This window comes from Elephantulus edwardii, unplaced genomic scaffold (genome assembly GCF_000299155.1).
Source record: "Elephantulus edwardii isolate Elephantulus edwardi_28Jun2011 unplaced genomic scaffold, EleEdw1.0 scaffold00360, whole genome shotgun sequence".
In the NCBI taxonomy this organism is placed as follows: Eukaryota; Metazoa; Chordata; class Mammalia; order Macroscelidea; family Macroscelididae; genus Elephantulus; species Elephantulus edwardii.
Genome location: NW_006400110.1, coordinates 1,901,868 through 1,918,116, shown reverse-complemented (window position 1 = coordinate 1,918,116; position 16,249 = coordinate 1,901,868). Strand labels below are relative to the sequence as shown.

Sequence of the window (16,249 nt, the reverse complement as noted above, 5' to 3'; positions counted from 1 at the left end):
ACTATGCTGCATTGAAAAACAAGGAACTCATGCAATATTATTCAAAATGGGTGACCCTGGAGGACATTATGCTGAGTGAGGTATCTCAGTCACAAAGGGAAATATGTTTACGGCACTGAGTAGAGTTTTTTAAGAAGCAGAATAGACACACACACAGAGGGAAGACAGACACACAGAGGAGAGATGCCATGTGAAGATGGTAGAAACAAGAGCCCAGGAATGCAAAGGATTTCCAATATAACTAAAAGCTGAAAGAGACAAAGAGACCCTTCCTCTAAAGACAATACTCTAAATTAATCCTGCTGAAGATTATCCAAACTGGAACAGAACATTGACAGAGAACCACCAGAAATACAAGCTGGGTTTAGAAGAGGTTGTAGCACTAGAGACTTTATTGCCAAAGTCATATCTTGGCAGAAAGCAAATAGTACCATAGGAATATCTACCTATGTTTTGTTGATTATGCAATGGCATTTGTGTGGCTAATCTTGAGGAAAATGGGAGTCCCAGAACACTTGACTGTGCTTATGTGAAACCTTTACTTGAACCAGGAAGCAGTCCTCAGAACAGAACAAGAAAATACTGCATGGTTCAAAATCAGGAAAGGGGTGCATCTGGGATGCATCCTGTCTCCATACCTTTGCAATCTATATGCAGAGCAGATCATTTGGGAAGCAGGGCTTTCTGAGGAGGAATGTGGCATCAGAACTGGAGAAAGAGTCATCAACAAACTATCTTATGCAAATGACATAACCTTGCTTGCTGAAACTAAAGAAGACCTGAATCACTTCCTGCAGAAGGTCAAGGTCTGGAGTCTTCAATATGGATTGAAGCTCAACATTAAAAAAAAAAAATTAAAAAAATAAAAAAACAGGTTCTCACTCCTGGACCAATTGGCAGCACCATGGATGGATGGAGAAGAGATTGATGTTGTTAACAATTACAGCTTGCTCTTGGCACCAGCAGTCAGGAAATCTGGAGACAAATTGCACTGGAAAAATCTTCTGTCAGGGAACTTTCCAGAGTAAAAGTGACTATGTCAGTCTAGAGACTACGGTGTGCCTAATCCAGGCTTTGATTTCTGCAATTACTTGTTATGCATCAGAAAGCTGAACAATGACTAAGGATGATAGAAGAATTGATGCCTTTGTGTTGTGGCACTGGAGAAGAGCTTTGAACATACCATGGCCCACCAAGAAAACAAATGGGTCTCTCTTGGAGAGAGTGAAACCAAGTTTCCTCTTGAAGGCTAGAATTTTGAAGTTTTGTCTCACATACCTTGGGCACCTGGCTGAGATCCTTGCAGAAGGACATCACGCACAGTTTAGTGAAAGGATAGTGCAGGAGAGAAAGACCCCAGATGAAAGGGATTATTATAGTAATTGGGGCAGCGGGGGTTGGTGTGTCAGATTTAGTGAGACTGGCTCAGGACAGGACAGGCTTCAGAGCTGCTGTACACAGGGTTGTGATAGACTGCAGGCAACTCAACAGCTCATAACAACAACTACAATAATCTCTAAAACTATGAAAAGGAAATTTCTGTTCTCTAAAGCTATCCACTTGTGGCATTTTTTGTTATATTATTAGCAAACTAGGACATTATGTATATACTATATATAATGCATTTTACCCATCTGTATAACCTCAGTTAAATTTCATTTAAATCTGCAATGTAAATATTATTGTTTCCCTTTAGGATCTTCATATACATGCAAAAGTTAAATTGGTAAGTGTTGTGCAATGTATATCTTCACTCCAACTAAAACATTTTTAAAACCCCCAAAGACTTAACCACTGAGGTTAGTTTTGTAAAGGCAAAGACTTCATGGAATTTGATATCTTGTTAAAAGGTTTAAGGTCATGGTTGCTTCAAACATTCCAGTCAAGTGATCTTATTCATGCTTAGTGCTTCTGGTACACTTTCTAGTTCCTTATGTCTTCAAAGTCTTAAGACAGTAAAAACCCAAAGTCTTAAGATTTAAAGGGTCTTAAAAGCTTGCAAGTAGACATACAAAATTCAACAGTTGGTCTCTATTTGCCTAGAACAGTAGAAGAAGGAGAAACTGGCATAGGAAGAGGAAATGGAATGTGTGACTCAGTGACACTCATGACCAGCTGTCTTCTTTGCTGTAATCCTAAAGCACTGGACGGTGCTAAGTTACCACTATGAGAGACTCCTGATCAAAAGATGCCGAAGTGGGGAGGGGTAAGAAAATGCAGAACAGAATTTCAAATTCTAATGGAATCCAGTTTTCCAGAATCCTTAGAAACTAGATGAACTCTCAAAACTTTTGCCCTGATATAATTTTTAAATCTGAAACTAAAAGTATCCCCTGCATCTTTCTAAACCAAACATTTTCATTTGATTGGTAAAGAATGCCTGCCTTTTTTCTCTCTCTTTGAATAACTTTCTGTAGAAGTAATTCCAATAGTTAGGAAATTTCACAAGCAGTTAAGTTGTTTGTTTACTTTTAATGAAACAGGAACAATTCAGAAAAGGACAAGAAAGTGGTTACACAACTTGAAAAATGAAATTGACATCAATGAATTATTGTACATGTAGAAACTGTTACATTGATGTCTTCTGTGCATAGTTTCAAAAATAAAAAAGAAAATGAACTCTTTTTTAAAAAAATCTGAATGTCAGAAAGGTTAAGTCATTTTTCCAATATTACACATCTATCTGGTAAGGAACAGCCAAAACTCAACTCCAGCTATCTAACTTTAAAATCCACACTTTCCCACTATGACTTGCTACTTCAGCTCACATAAACTTTGTCAAAGAGACAGATGTTCTCCTTAATCTTTCTTAAAAAGCATCTTCAAATGCGGAAAAGTAAGGCCAAAACACTTCACTAATTCCCAAAATCCTGTTGTGGTTTAATCAATTAAACTAATCAATGTAGGCAAAGTGTTTGTAAAAAGCCAGTGCAGCTCTTTGAATCTCAGGTGCTCTGTCAGAGTTCTGAAGTTTGGATATGGAAAACTTCAGAGTTTTTATTTCCTGCAACAGCTGCTAATAAGCATGTCAAGAAGATCAGAAGTCCTTCTTTGAGAGAAGTTTCTGGACTTCTCTGAACTGACAGGATAGTAGAAAAACATACAGCACGGAACTGTCTCTCCTATCAAAAAGAGAAAGGAAAAAAATAACCTTAACTTTCTAAATACTTCTCAGCAATTATTTAATAAACCTACTGAAGAGAAAAATTACATTTTTTATTTGAAATTAAATAAGGAGGGAGCTGATGGAAAAGCATAGAGACAGCACTACTAAACTGGCATATAATTCTTCTGTTTGTTCATTTATTTAAAAAGAAAGCCTGTTAATTGCCTCAGAATTATCTAAAAAGCAAAGCTGAGTCTGTAATGGAAGATTAAGAGGCCAGAATAGGAAGAAGCCTAAGTTTTCCCAAATTAATATTGATTAACAATTAAAAGCGGCTATCACAGTTTTCTTTCAGAATTATAACTTGATCATAAATCTCGAACAGCCATCCAGAGGAAAAATAATTTGCACCAGTAACAAAATTATGGATGTGTACAGTTCTGACACAAAGTTAGCAAAGAGTTCACATGAAGAATGAATCACAGAGTAACTGAACAGCATGCAGTTTATTATGTGTAATGGAGAGAGGAAAAGTTACAAAATATAAAGGCAGTAGATGGGAAAGCCTAAAGGCAGACTGCTGTGAGGATTGGCATTCAATTCTGTTATTTTAAATCTTGCTTGCATGCTTATATCAGAGCATAATTTTTGGTATACTTTTCCAACCATTATTATTCATCTTCTTTGCTCTTTTTCCATCCCTATCTTCCCCAGTCAAAAATGGTGTATCAATTAAGTTTTTCCTAACAAACTACTTCAAATCTTTGCAGCTTAAAATAATAGTCATTTATTGAGCTCATAATTCTGCGGAGAGGTCCCCAATTTTTGTTGAGCTCAGAGGTTGTTTGTTTGTTTGTTTCTGATCTCGTCTTAGTTCATTCAGAGTGCTTCTTAACTAAGTGACTGTTGTTAAGGCACCTGATGTCAGTCAAGTTTAAAGGACATCTAGACTATCCTCACCCGGCAAGCTCACATAGGTTTATTCTTGGATGGCTTAGTATAAAGTTCTCAGAGTAAGAGCAAAAATTAGTAAAGCCCCTTGAAGAGTAAGCTCAGAACTGGGATAATGTCACTTCCACCACATACTATTGATCAGAACAGATCACAACATTAACCCAGATTTAAGGGGCAGTAAAAGAGACATTATTTATTTAGGAGGAGTTGTAAAGTTAGGATGTAAAAGGATAATGGACTCAGTGTCAAATAATTGCGGATCTTTTTCCAAGGGAAAATCCCCACATGTGCAGTTGGGGCCACTGTTCTTGTTTGTTTGCCTGCACTCCTGCCTCTATCTACAATCACTTCCCTAGATCTCTGAAAGTCTTGCTTCTTGGCCATTTCTGCCAAACTCTATTGAAACGATATGGCCAACAAAGTTTTGTACAGCTACCTCTAGCTGTTTACCTTTTTCCTCAATAGAAAATATCTTCCTGAAACAGGAATAATAACATTAGGAAAACAAAAGATTCCCAAAGGTTTAAGAATTCAGTCTTTTTTTTTTCTAATTTAGCAATACCGTTTTCATAGAGTTCAAGACTCAAATCACTCCTAAATTCTTGAAATATCATTTATTTTTCATATCTTCACATTTACTTTTAAATTGTTTTTAATACTGCTGGAAATCATTAAACAGTAAGCCATGGAAGCTCTCTGAAGGAATCCAATAATGCTTTTACCATTCTTACCAGAAAAAAAAAGTTAAGTTTCCCCTTAAAAAGAAAGACCCAAAACAACTATGAGATATCATCTCACCCCAGTCAGAATAGAAAAATTTAACAGAACAGCAAGCAACAAATGCTGGCGAGGTTGTGGAGAAACTGGAACCCTTATTCACTATTGGTGGAAGTGTAAAATGGTGCAACCACTGTGGAAGGCGGTATGACACTTTCTCAAAAAGTTGCAAATAGAAATACCATTTGACACAGCAACTCCACTACTGGAAATATACCCCAGAGACCATAACTGAAATCCAAGCAGATATATGCCCACCCATGTTTATTGCGGCTTTGTTCACAATAGCAAGGAGTTGGAAACAACCTAAGTGCCCATCCACAAACAAATGGATAGAGAAGCTGTGGTATATTCACACAATGGAATACTACACTGCATTGAAAAACAAGGAACTCATGCAATATTATTCAAAATGGGTGACCCTGGAGGACATTATGCTGAGTGAAGTATCTCAGTCACAAAAGGACAAATACTACATGGTGCCACTGTTGTAAAACAGGAATGACACTGGGGTTGGGAGGAGACTAAGAAAGATTGGTTAAATAACGTATACTGCATTGAAACAGATGAGGGAGGAAACTGTTTAAAGCGGATAATATGTGATTAGATATTTTTGTCATGACCGCAGTCCAGAGCAAAGGCTGCATAGTGGAGTGGAGGTAGAGGGAGGGATTGTAAAACAATGAAAGAATTTTTCTTTTACTTTTCCATGAGGGTAGTGTACTGGGGAGAGGAGAATGAGAGGGGAGAAAAGTGCAACAATGAATTAATGGAAATCCAAAGTCTCTGTAAATTTTCATTGAAATTAATAATAAATTGAAAAAAATAGACCATTGCTGAGATTATTTCTTTTCAAGGTCCAAATTTTGCCCATTATCTTCAGGAAGATCTTTAAGATTGATGTGTTCCTGACACTCAAAATCCTCCAGGGGCCACTTGCTACTCTGATAAACCAAGATGCTATCTGAAAACAAATTATTTTTAAAAAAACACTCATTGCTACTATGCAGTGCCATTTTTCACATCCTTAAATTTATTTAGGGATGTTCCAAGTCCCATGTCTTCTATCTTTCTTGCATTCAGAGTTTCAAGAAAGGAGATCACCCTCAGCTCAAAGCTGAGGTTTTTGCTGGGAAATTCAGCTGCTTCAGGTCTCCACAAATATTTAAGGATCTGGCCTAGTGGCAAGAAGCTATACGACAATCTTGAAAGTATGCGGTTTGAGGCCACAAGCTGCTCCACGGAAGAGGCATAGGCAATCTCTGTGAGATAAACTACCTCTCAAAACCCCTGGAGGGTCAGCTATGGGCCACTTCTGACTCTACAGTACACAGCAACAAAAAAATGCTGTAAGTGCACACACCAAGTTTCTATCATTCAAATATTAATAGAAATTACCAGTTTAAAAGACTGGTCGGCTTCTTCCACAATATTTCTTCATCTCCTTTGCCACATGTTACTATTTTTCTTCTTGTTTCAAAGAAAGAAGCAGTATCTTACTTTTAAAGACCCATCTCACTAGTCTCTGCCTCACCCCATATATTCTACAAATGCAATAATCATCAGTATTTTTTAAGCTTCCTCTTCTCAGCATTTTCATTACAACTCCTTAAGTCCAAGCCCTTGACCTACACACCTAGTCAAGAATTCTTATCTCTAAAAGAAATCTTCTTTCAAACCACCTACTTCTCCTTTCCTGCAGCCTTTATATCCTTCAAGACAGCAATTTTATCAGCTACTATTGACTCTTTATCCCATCATAATCAATCTTGGATCCCTACCACATCAGTGAGCTAACAAAAGTCAAATTAAGCAATCTTTTTCTTAGTCTTTTCATGTGTCTGCTCAACAGTATTTTTCACCCCTAATAAGAGTTTCTTTAAACTCTTCCTTAGACAGTATTTTATTCTAATTCTATTCTTTATCTATTTTCTGTTCTCTCCAAGAGACATTTCCTTCTCCATACACATGCAGATCTCTTTTTATTCCCTTCTCTCATTCACCTCACTGGACATCTTATAAAAGATGGCACATAAGTTTTTGAAATCTTCTCTCTTTTTTATCATTATTAATTTTAGTGAAAGTTTACAGAGACTTAGGGTTTCCATCATTCATTGTTGCATTTTTCTCCCTGCCCAACCCTTCTCCCCCAATTCACTCTTTTCCTTTAAAAAAGAAAAAGAAAAACTCTTTCATTGTTATGCAATCTCTCCCCCCAAGTCCACTCTACTGTGCAGCTTTCATTCTGGATTCCTGTCTGAAAATAATACCCAATCATATATCTCGTTTAAACCGTTCTCTTCCTCATCTCTTTCAGTGCAGTATATCATTCACCCTCTCCTTCTCTGTCTTTCCTCAACCTTGATGTCAGTCCCATTTTATAACAGTGGCCCTAGATAATATTGTCCTTTTGTGACTGAGATGTTTCACTCAGCATAATGTCCTCCAGGATCACCCACTTTGTATAATATTTCATGAGTTACTTGTTTTTATTTTTTTTTATTTTATTGGTTTTTGTGTGTACAGTCAAATCGGATCTGACTGGTACAGGAGGAAATTGTCCCCCCTTCTCCAGCAAAGCATCTGGTGGATTCAAACCATGCACCTCTGAGATTGCAGAGCAGCTTCCTGCCACTAGGCCACCAGAGCTCCCTGAGTTTCTTTTTTTTTAAAAAAAATGCTCCATAGTATTCCATTGTGTAAATAGACCAGAGCTTCTGTATTCATTCATTTGTTGATGGGAAATTCTGTGTTTCCAACTCTTTGTTATGGTTTCTTTAGGGTACATTGCCAGTAGTGGAATTGCTGAGTCAAATGGTATTTCTATTTGCAACTTTTTGAGAAAGCACCATACTGCCTGTGGTTGCTCCATTTTATACTCCCATCAACTGTGAATAATGGTTCCAGTTTCTCCACAACCTCATCAGCATTTATGGTTTGCTGTTCTGTTAAATTTTGCTATTTTTACTGGGATGTGATGATACCTCATAGTTGCTTTGATTTGCATCTCTCTTGGAGCAAGGGATTTTCAGCATTTCTTCATGTGCTTCTTGGCCATCTGAATGTCTTGTTTGGTGAAGTGTCTGTTCATATCTTGTACCCATTTTTCAATTGGGTTATTTATCTTTATCTTGTTGTGATGTTCAAGTATTATATAAATTCCCTTGTCATTACCAAATATTTTTCCCAATCTTTGACTTCCCTTTTTATTCTTTTGGAGAAGATTTTGATGTGCATAGGGATTTGATTCTTAGAAGGTCTCATTCATCTACGTTATCCTCTTCTGGATGTAGATTTTTCAGGATGCTTAGAAGAGTGCTTATGTTGTGGATTAGGACTTCTAGATTTCTTCTAAATTTTTCTTTAATGAAGTTTATTGTCCTTGGTTTTAGTCGTAGGTCCATAATCCACTTTGAATTGGTTTTTGTATATGGAGTGAGATAGGGATCTTGCTTGAGATTTTTGCAGATAGTTTTTCAATTTTACCAGCACCATTGTTAAAGAGGCTATCATTTCCCCACTGATTTCATCTCCTTGTCAAAAATCAGTTGACCATAGGTAGATGGGCTGATTTCTGGATTATCAGTTCTATTCCATTGATCTATGTGTCTGTCATTGTACCAATACCACTCTGTCTTGACCACCACAGCAGTGTAGTAGGATTTGAAATCAGGGAGTGAGATGTCTCCTACCTTGTTTCTCTTTTTAAGGAGGGCTTTCCTTATTCTGGGCCTCTTTCAATTCTAAATGAGATTGGCGGTTGCCTTTTCCATCTCACTGAAGCATGGAATTGATATTTATATTGGAATTACATTGAATGTCATTGTCATTTTCCCAATATTGAGTCTTCCTATCCATGAGTCAGGGATATTTTTCCCCTTCTCCAGGTCTCTTTTTGTTTCTAGTAATAATATTTTGTAATTTTCTTTGAATAGATCTTTTGTGCTTGTGGTTAGGTTTATTCCTAAGTATTTAATCTTGTGATTAGCTATTGTAATGGGTATTGTTTTTCTTAGCTCCAGTTCTGTATTCCCTTTGTCACTGTAGAGAAATCCAATTGGTTTTTGAATGTTGATCTTGTGTCCTGCCACTTTGCTGAACTGGTCAACTATGTCCAGCAGTTTTCTTGCTGATTGCTTAGGGTTTTCTGAGTATACTATCATATCATCTGCATAGAGAGATAATTTTACCTCTTCTTTGCCAATTTGGATACATCTGATTTCCCTCTCTTGCCTTATTGTTATCAGTAAGACTTTCAATTCATTATTGAATAGGAGAGGTGTTACGGGGAATCCTTGCCCAGTTTCTATTTTCAGAGGAAATGCCTTTAATTTCTCTCCGTTGAGAACAATGTTTACTCTTGGGTTTGTGTATATACTTTTAACTATGTTGAAGAAATTCCCTTCTACTCCTATTTTGTTGAGTGTTTGAATCAGAAAAGGGTGTTGGGTTTTGTCATAGGCTGTTTCTGCATCAATTGATAGGATCATGTGGTTCTTGTGCTTTGCTTCGGAAATGTGATGAATTAAATTGATTGTTTTTCTTATGTTGAACCATCATTGCATACTTTTTATGAATCCAGCTTAGTCATGGTGAATTAATTTTTTTAAATGTATTATTGGATTCTATTGGCCAGAATTTTATTCCATATTTTCACATCTAAGTTCATGAGAGTTATTGGCCTATAGTTTTCTATTTTGGTGATATCTTTACCTGGCTTTGGTCTCAAGGATATGTTTGCTTCATAGAATGGGTCTGGGAGAATTCCATCTTTTTATATTTTCTGAAATACTTTATGTAGAATTGGTGAGAGTTCTTCTCTGAATTTTTTATAAAATTAACATGTAGAACCATCTGGTCCAGGGCTTTTGTTTTGTTTTTTTTGTTTTTTGGCTGGAAGTTGCTTTTCAACTTCTTCTTTTGTAATGGGTCTGTTCAGGTGTTCAATTTTGGTTGGTGTCAGTTTAGGTAGGTTGTGAGTTTCTAAGCATTTGTCTATTTCCTCTAGGTTTTCATATTTGCTTAAGTATAGTTTTTCATAATATAACATTGTTAACCTTTTTATTTTAGTTGGTTCTTTTGTGACATTGCACCTTTCATCTCTTATTCAGATTATTTGTATCTTTTCTTTCTTTTCCTTTGTTAGTTTTGCAAGAAATTTATCTATTTTATTCACCTTTTCCAAGAACCAACTTTTGGTTTTGTTGATGGTTTCAATTGTTTTTCTCTTCTCTATTTCATTTATTTCTTTCCTAACTTTCATTTCAGATATTTTAAAGTGTTGGGTTTTCTTGCTGGCTTTTTTTTCCATATGTTGGAAATGTTGGGTTAGAGAGTCTATTATCATTTGTTTTCCTTCCTTTTATATGGTTGCTTATTGCTATAAATTGACATCTGATTACCGCTTTGGCTATTTCCCAGATTTTGGTAAGTTATGTTTTCATTGTCATTTGTTTCAAAAAACTTGTTAATTACACTTTTTATTTCTTTATTACCCACTCATGTTCAAGCAAGGTGTTGCTCACCTTCCAAATGTATGGTTGTTTTTTTTTTATTCTGTATCCTCTTGTTATTAATTTCTAATTTTGTAGCATTGTGGTTTGAGAAGATATTTTATATTATGTCTATGTTTTTTTTTTATTTATTGATGTGTGCCCTATGTCCTAAAATGTGATCTACTCTGGAGAACGTTCCATGCTCATTGAAGAGGAAGGTATATGGTGTTTTGAGGGGTTGCAATAGCTTAAATATATATAAGATCAAGTAGGATTATTGTGTGTCTTCAGCATCTTTGTTGAGTTTCTTTCTGGTAGTTCTGTTTTTCCTTGAGAGTGGTATAAACCAAAGGTGGTATAGCACTGGTCTGTGCGTTGCTGTACAGAGGTAACTCGTGGTTGCTGTGATGCTGAAGCCTGTGACAGCGATGTGCCAATCGTGGTAACGGGCACCCATGGTGGACAGTGTTGGCTGGAGCTTCCCGACTAAATCAAGCCTGGAAGCAGGAGCGGCATCCACTTCCAAAATGGCTTGCCTCTGGAAACTCTATGTACGAACAGTGCTCAGGCTGTTTGTTCATAGGGTCGCTATGAGTCGTCTATGACTCGACGGCATTAAACAACAACAACAACATAATTTGATTCATAGGTATTTATAATTGTTACGTCCTGACTCTTTAAGCACTTTGTAGTGAACTTCCTTGTCCTTTGTGATAGTTTTTGCATTGAAATCTATTTCATTAGAGTTTAATATCACTACTCCTGCTTTTTTCTGGTTGCCATTTGCTTGTTGTTGTTGTTGTTGTTGTGTGCCATTGAGTCGCTTGCAACTCATAGTGACCCTATGTACAAAAGCCCTAAACTCTGCTCTGTCCTGTGCCAATTGCACTGTCTCTAACATTCTCATCCCGATTGCACCAGTCATTGAATCAATCCACCTCACAGAGGGCCTTCCCTCCTGCACTGTCCCAAGCATGATGTCCCTCTTCAAGGACCGGTCCCTCCTCACAATATGTCCAAAGTATGTTAGAGCATCAGAATCCTTGCCTCTAAGGAGCTGCCCGGTTTAACCCTCTCCTGGATGAATCTGTGTGTTTTCCTAGCAGTCCATAGTTCTCTACTCCAATACCACAGTTCAAAGGCATCAATTCTCCTTCTGTCCTCCTTGGTCATTGTCCAACTCTCTGATGTATAACAAGTGATTACAAAGACCATGGCCTGTATCAGATGCACCTTAGTCTCCAAAGAGACACCATTGCTCTTCAGTACTTTGGAGAGGTCCCTAACAGCAGACTTTCCCATTTGGTTAGTATGTTTTTCCTCCACTCTTTTATTTTTAGCCTTTCTTTATCTTCACTTTTCAGGTATGTATCTTTTAGACAGCATGTTGATGGATTTTGGTTTTTTATCCAATCTGCTACTCTTTTTTTCTTCACTGGTGCATTTAAACCACTTACATCCAATATGATTATTGAGAAGTAAGGTTTCATTGCTGTCAATTTTTTTAAGTTCTTTTTGGTGTTGTTGCCAATTACTTTGGTCCATCCTGCTTTCTGTGGCTCCCCTGTAAGAACATTTCTCAGAGTTTCCTGCTATACTGGCCTTGATTTTACAAACTCTCCTAGGTTCTACTTTTCTGAGATTATCTTGATTTCTCCTTCATATTTGATGGACAGTTTGATATTTGATGGACAGTATTCTTGGTTCACAGTTGCGTTCTTTGAGTGTTCAATACATGTCATTCCATTGTCTTCTTGCTTCCATGGTTTCCGCTGAGAAATCTACATATTATCTTATTTGCTTTCACTTATATGTTACTGTGTGTTTCTTCCTTGCTGCTTTCAGAATTCTGTCCTTATCTTTGGTTCTGGCAAATTTTACTAAGATATGCCTTGCTATTTTTCCTTTGGGGTCTATTCTATATGGTGTTTGTTTAGCTTCTTGAATATATATTCTCTCATTCTTCATTATGCCTGGAAAGTTTTCCTCTAATAATTTTTCCATAATTTTCTCTGTGCCTGTACTGCTTCCTGTTATGGGATTCTGATGATGAGCATGTTATTCCTCTTGATGGTATCCCACATTGTTCTTAGGTTTACTTCTTTTTCTTTCTTTTTTGATTCGCTTTTTGTTCTAGCAGATCAGTGGTGACAGTCCTATCTTCTTTTTCACTGGTCCTGCGTTCTTTCTCTGTTCATATGTCCCTCCAACATGTTGACAGCATCTGAAACATCATCCTCATAATCTGGATTGTGGTTTCTTATTTTTCTCCAGAGCCTTTAATGACTCATTTGTTTTATCTGCATTGTTTTGGATTTTTTTTTTTTACATTCCTATTGGGTTTTGCTTGCAATGTAAAGTTTTAATTTTACCCATTGAAAATATTCCATCATTTTCTGTGATAGAAAGTTCCATCAGACTTTCTGGCTTCAGGAAATCCAAAGATACTGTGTCACTTTTGGGAGGGTGACATCTTGCTTTGGAATTGTGTCAGGTGTGAGATAAATAACCTGCTTCCTATGTGATAATGCTGTGGAAATGTTTTTCACACCTGGAGAGATAGCAGGCTTTTGGTCTGACATCACTGATCCAGAGAAGAGTGGGAAGCTACTCCGCTTGAGTTTTCTCTGAACTTTCGACTCAAGTGAAAACTTGCTTCAGTTTGGGAGAGATAAGGCCTGTGAATTATCAGCCTCCTCTGTCAGACAACTGCTGCAGCTAGGCCAGTCCAAGGTGCTCTAGGGTAAAGGCAGCTCATACTTTGGGAGAGGAGAGGAAATGAAATAGTTTTACCTATGTTACTGATGTCTCTAACACTGTTCAGAGGGGTAGCAGTGGGTCATCCTCCAGGCCTTGAGGCTGAGGCATGCGGGCTGTGGGGCCAGGTCCTCTGGGTGGCAGGAGAAGGACTCCCAGGGGTGAGGACAGGACTTCCAGGCAGTGGAGGCAAGTCTTGCAGGCTACAAGGCCAAGACTTCCAGGCAGTGGGTGAAGCATCCAGGCTGCAGAGTAAGGCCCTTCAGGTGGTGGGTTGAGGGGCCAGGAAGCAGGGCCAGGGAGCCTCCAGCTGGGGGTGGTTGGTGGCCTGCCAGGCAGCAGTGTCATAGTCTAGTGTTCCAGGTAAGAGACTAGTCCAGGACACATTAAGATATTTTTAAGGCAGTTACCTAATTAATTGACTGGTTACAAGGCATAGAAGTGACACACACAGAACTGAGACACATAGAAGCCTCCTCTTTCTTTTTCACTTCAACTCATTTACATGATTTGCCTTTCACTATCTTTGCCTCTGTCTTATTACCTCAGTAAATGTTTTTCATTTGTTATGCAAAAAACAAAAAAGGAAAGAAAAAAACTCAGAATCATAAAAAAATGTAGACTTACAAATCTGTTACAGAGTGGCAGAACCCATGAAACTATAAAACCCCTTAGTTACCCTTCAAACCTGGAGTTGAACTTGCCTCCACAGGTTGACTTTCCACTAAATATAGTCTGGCTGATTAGGTAAATAGTAACATTAGGGAGATATGCACTCCTTAGAATAACCAATCCTAAGAATTTGAAAGTGCAGCATTTGCTTTGGGTTAAATGTTAAGAGATAGGAAAGGATAGGAGAGAAGGGCACACAGAAACAAAAACCACACATAGAAAATTCCATTACATCTTGGAGACTATAATCAATGTCCTGAAACAAAATTAGTATGAATACAAAACCATTTAACCAATTTGCTCTGTAAGTTTTAGGACATTGATCAATTCTATTGTATGTTTGAATTTTGTCATAAGAGGGCTTTTCATTCACTTACCCGACATCTGACGGAGACAGGAATCATGAGGGAAAGGATGCATTCAGAAAAGCCTCCACACTAAGAAAGAGTATGAAGAAAGGCCTGCGCATCCACTTGCACGTTACAACAGGATAGTGTCTACTACAACGCTGACAGGAGTCTCCTTGGTTGGAAAGTACCAACAAATTCAAAGTGTGCTGGTCAGAATGAAGATAGTGCTAAATCAAGCAGTACCTTGTCCTGTGATATACAGAGTTGCCACTAGTGAAAATTGGCCCTTATAAGCTGATGGCATAAAGAAAATAACTGAGGGTTCCTCAAAGAATCAGTGAAATTAAAGATAGAATTGTCACCACTGATCTCCTAGAATAAAGCAGATTTAAAAAAGAAGGAAAAAGAAGAATACATGAGAATAATGTAGGACACCATCAAGACACATAACATGCACATCATTGGAATCCCAGAATAGGAAGAAGCAAGGAAAGGCACCAAAAAAGTTGTGGAAGAAGTGCTGGAAGAAAACTTCCCAGGCATAATAAAGAATGAGAGAATATATATACAAGAAGCTAAGCGAACACCATTTGGAATAGACCCGAAAAGAAAAAAAAATTGTCAGATTCGCCAGAACCAAAGATAAGGAGAAAATTCTGAAAGCAGTGAGGGAGAAATAAAGAGTAACCTATAAAGGAGAGCAGATAAGACTAAGTGCCGATTTCTCAGCAGAAACCATGCGAGCAAGGAGACAGTGGAATGACATATATCAAACACTCAAAGAACACAACTGTCAACAAAGAATATTGTATCCAGCAAAATTGTCCATCAAATATGAAGGAGAGATCAAGATATTCCCAGAAAAACAGAACCTATGGGAGTTTGTAAAAACAAGAAGACCATTGCAGGAAACATTGAGAGACATCCTTCTTACAGAGGTGCGACAGAAAGCAGGATGGTCTAAAGTAACTAGCAACAACACCAAAAAGAATTCAACGCAATGATAGCAATAACACCTTGTCTCTCAATAATCACACTGAATTTGAATGGTTTAAATGCACCTCTGAAGGGAAAAAAAGCAGCAGATTGGATTAAAAAACCAAAATCTGTCAATATGTTTTCTACAAGAGACACACCTGAAAATTGAAGATAAAGAAAGACAAAAATAAAAGGGTGGGGGAATATAGACCAAGGAAATGGCAATCAGAAAAAAGTAGGAGTAGCAACATTAATCTCTGATAAAATAAATTTCCATGCAAAAACCATCACAAAGGACAAGGAAGGTCACTAAAGAATGCTTAAAGGATCAATAGAACATGAGGACATAGCAATAATAAATATCTACGCAGCAAATGATAGACCTGCACAATTAATAAAACAAACATTAACAAAACTAAAAAAGGAAATAGACAACACTACTATAGTTGTTGGAGACTTTAACACATCACTTTCAAGAAAAGATATAACTACCAGACAGAAACTTAACAGAGATGTTGAAGAATTAAACCACACAATAAACCAACTCTATCTCATAGATATTTATAAGGCTAAAGAACCTAAAAAAACCCCACAGTATACTTTCTTCTCCAATGTGCATGAAACATTTTCCAGAATAGATCACCTCTTGGGCCACAAGGCAAGAATCAATGAATTAAAAAACATAGAAGTCATACAGAGCATCTTCTCAGATCACAAAGCTATAAAATTAGAACTTAATAATAAGAGAATATTGCAGACCGAGGGTCCCAAAGAATAGAATAATTTTATAATTATTAATAAAGAGACAAACAGCCAGGAATGAGATAGAGCACAGAGCATAAAACAGGGGGCCAGCAGTTCTCTACTGAAGACCTCAAGCCAAGCTTCTCTGTCTTTTTATTCAAAACCAACAGAAAGTAAGTTACAAAAAGAATTCCATGCAAATGAAGCCAATCTATTTAAAACCTTCTGCTTGACTCAGGAGGGAGGAGCTCACAAATGCAAGAATTTTGTTTACCCTAGAGACCAGGCGTTTGTCCAAGGTACCCAGCATTTCCGGGGTGCTCCTGGGCGGAAGGGAGACTTGAGGGCGGGCACAAGGAATTCCAGCCCAGATAAGAGACGAAGAGGCGTTTTTCCAAGGTACCCAGCATTTCCGG

At 37.5% G+C, this 16,249-nt stretch overlaps 1 protein-coding gene across 1 annotated transcript in view; it reads right to left on the bottom strand.

Annotated features, from left to right (window-relative positions):
* The window catches only part of LOC102855612, a 31,445-nt gene that overhangs the window by 2,518 nt on the left and 12,678 nt on the right, over positions 1 to 16,249 (bottom strand). The window contains exon 4 of the mRNA XM_006902040.1: positions 4,511 to 4,536. Within this exon, the coding sequence (XP_006902102.1) occupies positions 4,511 to 4,536 (26 nt within the window). The remainder of the gene's footprint in view (positions 1 to 4,510; positions 4,537 to 16,249) is intronic.